General features: G+C 29.1%; 1 protein-coding gene across 1 annotated transcript; it reads left to right on the forward strand.

Annotated features, from left to right (window-relative positions):
• Positions 1-1,444: 1,444 nt before the first annotated feature.
• LOC111638648 lies at positions 1,445-2,889 on the forward strand. The gene is made up of 4 exons (XM_023384395.1): positions 1,445-1,631; positions 1,700-1,768; positions 2,613-2,702; positions 2,775-2,889. The coding sequence occupies exons 1-4, from the start codon at positions 1,527-1,529 to the stop codon at positions 2,853-2,855; spliced, it is 345 nt and encodes a 114-aa protein (XP_023240163.1). The 5' UTR covers positions 1,445-1,526; the 3' UTR covers positions 2,856-2,889.
• The last annotated feature ends 5,111 nt before the right edge of the window (positions 2,890-8,000 follow it).

Genomic DNA, 8,000 nt, shown 5'->3' on the forward strand with positions numbered 1-8,000 from the left:
AATCTTTTCTTGATTTTACTCACCAATTCGGTGCTTGCTTGCATTCTAGGATTTAAATTTATCTACGTAAAAAGAAGGAGTGGGGAAAGGAAGTGAAAGAAACAAACTTTTGAACTTTAACGATACGAAAGCCGTTAATGTGCAGATTACCTAGATAGTCTACAAATTACCTAGGTAATTTCAGAAATTGAACAATTTTCGCAGCTTTAACGGATCACCCTAGTTAATCTGCAGATTAGCTAGGTAATGTACACATTAACGGATTTCGAGCTTTAGCGGTAACATCGATACAAAATTCTTCACAGGAAATGGAAAAATTGCATTTAATTTTGGAATATTGTTTTCAAAGATTCTAAGCCCAATTGTGCTTTTTCTGTGGTCCAAATCTTATTCATTCCCGAAAAAACTCGTTCAGTAGCAGCATTGGTGCCTCTCGCATCAATTGGTGTCTTTTGCTCATTCCAAGTGTTTATTTTTACATACGATATCTCATCAAAAAGTTCCGTTTTTTGCTTATCAACATCGAATAAATCCATTTTATGACAAAATTTTGAAATGGTCAAAATTTTCTGTACAGTTTGCCAATTAAAATCATTTTTAAAACTTATCGACTTTTAAAATAATCAATGTCTTCAAAGTGAGATAAACGAAGATCTAAATACTGATAAGACACTAGATTTAAATAAATCTGTTCTAAACCAACCATTTTCTTCCAAATTTCTTAATTGATTGCGAACAATCAGTGGTAGATACTGCATGTCCAGTCTTTCTTTTAATTTAAATTTTAAATTTTCTATTTCTGTAACAGCTTCCATAATAGTAATATTATGACTTTTAATACTTGCCTTCAATACATGCATAATCATTGCTTAAAATACATAATCTATATAATTCTTTTAAAATATCAAGAGAATTCTGACACAGATAAATACATGATGTTCTGCGTACTTTATTATTTTCTAAATTTGTTCTGTGCAACAAATCAAATTATCGTTAGTTTTAATTTCGATAACAGAAGGATCCATTTCTATTCCATATTATGGAGTAAGATGGAGAGTTACAACGCTTCTAATAAACCAAATATAGAAGATAAATTAAAGAGAGAAGAAATTATTTTTTTATTCTTTGTTACATTTTTTTATGCTCTAATTTGTTTACTTTCTCTCTGCCTTTATATTCATATATTTCAAAATTATACAGAAACTAATATTATCTTAGTATTATTGTATATCCTCACTTATACTTGGCAGAACTTATTTAGTTTCGGTTATTATCTGTATTTTATAACATATTTAATTCTATTATCTCGTTCAATCTGTCATAAATTTAATTACATGACTAATTGGATAAACAATAAACATTCTCAATGTCATCTAAATTTGATACAGATTAGAAAATGTCGTAACGATTATTATACTTTGTGTGATATAATTGAAGAGATTAATAATGTTTTTGGAAAATCGTTGATTGTTTTATTTATTACTCAATTAGTTTTCCTCTTCGCTATTTTATATCTTCTGGTTTTTATGAATTGCCCCAATGATTTAAAAGTTTTAGTTGTAGTTTTGTCATCGGTTAACGTTATTTTGTTTCTTCTTCTGTCCGTTTTTGCTGCGGAAATACCTAAAAGTGTAAGTAATTTTCAATTAATTACTACTGTTATTTGTGTTAGTTATGGCTTTATTACATGGCTTCATAGGCGAATCGTTGTTCGGATGCTATCTATAAATCTTCGTTACGCTTCAACAGGTTTAAAGATGAATTATCGGTAAGTAATTATATTAGAAATTATAACTTTTTAACTCTATTTACTTTTATATATTCCATTCACCTTTAGTATAGCCCACTAATAACTGAGACCAACTACCAATGAAACCTGGTAGTTGGTCGCAAATTCATGCTTGACCATTGGACTGTCCATGTGAACTTTTCTGAATTTTTTCACGTGTCTAACAGCTAAGTAAAAGCCAGTTTCCCATAGAACAATCCTCCTGGATTAATACTTCTGTAATTAAGAATAATTTAACATTTCACTAAATAAATGTGCATTGGAAAATTTCAGCATTGCCCCTATACAAAAGTTTCATCTATTAATTACTGTTCTGAATTTAAATAAAATGATATTTAGTAGTTATAAATCACTTGCAAGTCCCGTAGTGATGAGTTTTGAAATTAAGTTAATCGGAGAAAAGTTTGGAGCCCGTAGTGATTCCTATCCATATAAATTAATTTTATGTTTATTAACAAAAATAAAATATTAAAAAGTAACTTTATTAATTAAGAAACATTCTACGTATTTCATTTATTCATTATATATACAATGTACGTGGAGGTTTGTTTAGCAAAAGAAGCCAGCCAAAAGAGGCCTGTCCTACTTCTGGGCCTAAGCTCTTAACGGGTCCTTGCTTATATAACACTCAAATTTCATGTGGAACTGACTGATAAACAGGAAAATTATATATATTATAGGCATATATAATTCTGGTGTGAAAGTTCAGTCGTTTGCCAAATTAAATGCAACGAACTTTATGATTTAAGCATGTATGTTAATAAATGATTCATATTATATATATATAAATTTAGATTTACATATTTCTATTCTTCTCTAACAGATTTATAAATTCATGAAAACAATTCACGGACCAATTATAGGATTATCCGGGTGTGGATTTTTCTTCATAACTTCTAATTCCATGTACTCGGTAAGAGACAAAATCAATAATTATCAATAAATATATTATATATAATGACAACATAATTATCTATAATTTCAGATTGCTGGAACTGTATTCTCTTATTTTATAATACTCGTTCAGTTTCACACCGCTATGCAGAAAAGTTGTAAAGTCGAATAATAAATTCGTATAAATGTCTATGTAAATGATAATCACAAATTATATTAGATAAATATTTAAATATACAAATAATCATTTTATTTATTTATACTTTTCTGCGCTATGAATTTTTTTTAAAGTTCTTCGTGTTTTAAAAAATGTCGATACAAAATTCTTCACAGGAAATGGAAAAATTGCATTTAATTTTGGAATATTGTTTTCAAAGATTCTAAGCCCAATTGGGCTTTTTCTGTGGTCCAAATCTTATTCATTCCCGAAAAAACTCGTTCAGTAGCAGCATTGGTGCCTCTCGCATCAATTGGTGTCTTTTGCTCATTCCAAGTGTTTATTTTTACATACGATATCTCATCAAAAAGTTCCGTTTTTTGCTTATCAACATCGAATAAATCCAATTTTATGACAAAATTTTGAAATGGTCAAAATTTTCTGTACAGTTTGCCAATTAAAATCATTTTTAAAACTTATCGACTTTTAAAATAATCAATGTCTTCAAAGTGAGATAAACGAAGATCTAAATACTGATAAGACACTAGATTTAAATAAATCTGTTCTAAACCAACCATTTTCTTCCAAATTTCTTAATTGATTGCGAACAATCAGTGGTAGATACTGCATGTCCAGTCTTTCTTTTAATTTAAATTTTAAATTTTCTATTTCTGTAACAGCTTCCATAATAGTAATATTATGGCTTTTAATACTTGCCTTCAATACATGCATTATCAAGTAGTAATATGGAATAATGCTGCTTGATTATGTATGAAATACAACCATACTTTTGAGCTATCATCTTCAAAGAAATTTTGCAAAACTCTTGAATAATTGTCAATAGATAAGAAATATGTTAGGTTCTCAAAAGTGACAAGTAAAACTTAAGAGAGACTAGTATAAAAGAGATGAAACAGTGACCTTTTATCACTGTAAGAGTTGGAGAAGCATATTTCATTTTTTATGCATTGCCCAATGCATAAAAAATGACAATTTTTTTATGCATTGCGCTTTGAGGGACAATTTTCAATGAGGAACCAACAACTTAAATGCGAGACGTCTGGTCACTTTAATGTAAGGGCATCTTTGATGCACGCTGATTGGTTTGTGTGCCACCAAAATTGTGCGCCACGAGCAACCCTCTCATGAAAAAATCTGAGCTGATCCGAACTCGAACCCCGAGCTTTATGGAACGGTAGTCTATACTTAGCTTACTTTCCACGAAGACGACTAATTAGCTCATTGTTATAGTAACAACGGATGGTTTGACACGTTCTTCAGGACTGAGCTGCCCAAAACCTAAGGTATTTAAATGGATAATAATGTTCTAATCGTGTAAATATCCGCTTAAAAATTTTTTGGATATTTTGTTATAATTTGTTGTAAACAGTGTAAACTAAGTTAGTTTCATTTTATTCGTTATAGGTTAAGTGGGTTCGGATTAGTTTCATTCAACTGTCTCCAAAAGTTTCTAACAAAAATATTAAGTAATAAATCTATATATACTATATAAAAGGATGTCTGTCTGTTGTCACTTCTAAACATTTTGACCGATCTGTCCTAAATTTTTTATACTTACTCTCTATTAACCTACGAAAAATATAGGCTACCAAAAAATCTTCCCTGATTTCATCCCCTTGACACTTCCTGATAAGTGTAGTAAGGATAACCAAACTTTTAATTATGTTTTTATTTTAGTGTTTATCATTACTATTCGCCTGGCATATTTTATGCTAGTAAGTTTATAAAAGTGAGTCTAAATTAATTTTACACTAAAATCACTTAATACGGGATTGCCTCTTTTGTCATCCGAACAGAAGATCGATAATCATCACTTTAGTTACGTTTCCGCAACAATGATGATTTATTTTTTTAAGATTATCTTTGTAAAAACAACAAATAAATTATCAAATTATTTCTGTATCACCCTTACAACTTTTCTACAATTTTTAGATTACGAAGTACTGTATTAAATTTTTAATTATCGTGTACAGTATATTTTGGATATTTCAATACCCTTCATCAATTTGGATTTTGTTTTTTCTGTTTTAAATGATATTTTAAAAGTGATTTTAACTTTTCCTTATACTATTTTTGCTATTTTCGATGATGAATTTAATATCCGTATTTAATATTTTAATTTCTTTTTGTAGTCTACTTTCTCTACTGTGGGATGTAGGAATTCTTTATTTAGTATTATTATTATTATTAATGTATAGTGCGTATTGGATTAATAAAGAAATCTATTGGTCAACTTTCAAATTAATTAAATAACTGTAGTTTTATAAATCTTTTGTCGTAGTAAATTAATAACTATTAAGAATATTACATAGAAAAATTAATTTTTTATAGTCCGTCTTGTCAAGATCATTTGTCGCATAATTCGTTGCAATTTACTTTGCAGATAAAATGATTGTTCTCGACATAGTAAATTACAGTGTTTGCATGTAGTTTCAGTCTTGCAATTCTTATTTCCGATCAGTTTACAGGCCTGTGAATTGGCCGAAAATATTTACTGTGATTGAAGTTATTGCTGGAAAAGAGCGAAAGTGTGTTTTTTATTTTATCGTCAAATCTCGCGTTATAAAAAGAAACTTTATGAGTTGGCTACTTTTGGGCTATTTTTTTTAGAAAATTTTTGGCTACAAACACTAAAAATAACTGGCAACGTTGATAAGCTTAAGGGGTCTGTAACGTACTGTACGTACGACTAAATATCCAGATGACACAACGGGCTGATTGGTCAGCTGAATGACGTCAATCTACTAAAATCGGAAATGTTGATCGATTAGCCTAATCTTTGTGTTGTTGTTGTTGTTTGTTGTTGTTGTGAGAGCGGGCAGACATTATAGTTATAGACATTTCATCTAAAACTTGATAAAAGGCACTTCTTTATAATTTCACTCTTGAATTTCACTCTATAAATAGCTTTTGTGTGTATTGACATTAATTGAAAATTCTGCAATAATTTTAACATTAAACTAAATTACGTGATATCAAAGATTTTAATGTTGAAACATTTTTAAACATCAAGAAATAACTTTTATTATCTGTTTTGTATTTTTTTATTTTTTAACCTTTTTAAGCTTTTTTGTACATTTACTATAATAAAATAATCAAAAACAACAAATGTAAATTGCAAATTAAGTTTTTTTTTACATTCTTTATTAGACAATACAGTATTTTTAACCATACAGAAAGTTGTATTTAATGTTTTATATATATTACAACCAGGGCTGTGGAGTCGCGTAAAGATCTACCGACTCCAACTCCGACTCCGACTCCGACTCCGACTAGGGGCGAAAGAGACCCGGAAATTATAGAAAAGTGTAAGAAATTATAGTTTTACCCAAAAAAAAGTTTATTTTCAAATATTTAAAAAGATCGTAATAACAATAATTGTGAAATTTACAAGCTAAAAATAATTAAAAATACAATATTTACAATACAAATAATCTAGAAGAGATGATGAATGATACAATAACCACGAAAGATACAGTTGAATCAGCAGTCATTTTATACTGCACGACGAAAATTCTTTAGGAAAACTCCATTGAAGATATTTGCAAGATTTCAGAAATGAATATTTCGCACTCTTCGGGCAACCTTATATTGTGAACATCAGCGAGAGTTTTTAATAGCAAACTATTTGCATGAATGTTATTTATTTCCTGCCTTAATTCCATATTTGTTTGTTTTAATTGAGCTATTTCACTTTTGATATCTTCCGTTTCTTCTTCTAAATGATTTATCCTTTCGTATATTTTTGTCCTGAATGTTGCGGCGTATTCGCGATTTTTTAAGGTTCTCCTACGCCGCTTGATTAAAACTTTCTCTTCTTCGTTGCACTGGTGAAGTTTAATGAGACTATTCAAAAGCGTCGTAGAGTACCTCGTTAGGTCCTCGTTTGAAAGAAGCTGTTCTCTATTATCTTGGTTGCTTTCCTGAAAGGAACAGAATGAATTTAGGACGACATCATTAATAAGAATAATAATTATTAATTTTTTTATTCTTATCTACGCGTAAACATTCATTCGTGAGCGACTGTTACCTCTACGATACATTTTTCTGCTGTCGACGTCATTCGTTTCACCAGTATATAGATATTTCGTTCAATTTAACGTTATCAAATACGAATACAAAGTATATTTTCAAATGAAATGGAATATATTATTCTTATTATTTTTGATAATTTTGCATTGATAATAGTTCCAGAACGTATCCCTTCTCTAGAACAGTTTAGTTTTAGAGAATGGATACTATTCGGTGCAATATCGAAGGATTTTATTTTTCACTAATTTAATTATAATGTGCTTTAATTAGTCTTTAAAGTAAGTGGATTGATGATTATTAAAATTTCGCATATTTTGATTTCACGCAATAATAATGCAGTGCAGTATATGGAAATAACTTTAGTTAAATAAAGACTAATCTAGGTTATCGTCATTTAAAGTACCAGTTGTTAAAAAAACTAAACGGAATGGCAGTCAATAAAATTAATATAAATCTCTAAATTAAGATGTGATCTCTTATATCAAAGTCTAACTTATAATATTTAATTGTCTCGACAGTTACTTCGCCATAATACGAACACAAATAAAATGAAACTTACCATTGAGGATCGAAGAGTGGCTTCTTTAACTTCTTGAACGGTCCGACTGTTTCTTCCTAGATACTGAGCGACTGTAAAAACCCGAGCTTTTATAGAAAAACGGTAAGTATTTGATAGGGTGTTTACGTGTGATGTCAAAATAATAAGAGAACAATGGGAAGGCACAAAAAGTAAATCCCCCTTAAGGCTATTTACTGGGAACTCATTATCCTTTTAATGATGTTGTTTGCTGATAACTCATTAGCCTTTTTCATGCATCGTTTAGTATTTGTAACTATTTATATATTTTAAACAATAAACAGTTGATAGTTCTAAAATTTATGCAAAACTAAAATAATTTTCTTAAAGTAGTCATAAGAATAAATAAAATAAAATGTATTTCAATGATTTTTCTTTTGGTACTTTCGTAATAAATTGAATTGGCGAGCGTGAAATAATTCTGCGAATTACGAACAAATTTGCATAAAAACATATTTACAAATATTATAATACCGATGTTTTCGAAATTTTATATCCAGAAATACATATAATAAAGCTTAATTATTTCG

This window comes from Centruroides sculpturatus, unplaced genomic scaffold (genome assembly GCF_000671375.1).
Source record: "Centruroides sculpturatus isolate CEXI.00-Female unplaced genomic scaffold, Cexi_2.0 scaffold854, whole genome shotgun sequence".
Taxonomy (NCBI): Eukaryota; Metazoa; Arthropoda; class Arachnida; order Scorpiones; family Buthidae; genus Centruroides; species Centruroides sculpturatus.

Coding starts and splice junctions, on each gene's coding strand:
- LOC111638648 (XM_023384395.1), top strand. CDS start 1,527: ATGAATTGCCCCAATGATTTAAAAGTTTTAGTTGTAGTTTTGTCATCG. Junction 1,769..2,612: donor GGTTTAAAGATGAATTATCG/GTAAGTAATTAT, acceptor CTTCTCTAACAG/ATTTATAAATTCATGAAAAC. Junction 2,703..2,774: donor CTTCTAATTCCATGTACTCG/GTAAGAGACAAA, acceptor CTATAATTTCAG/ATTGCTGGAACTGTATTCTC.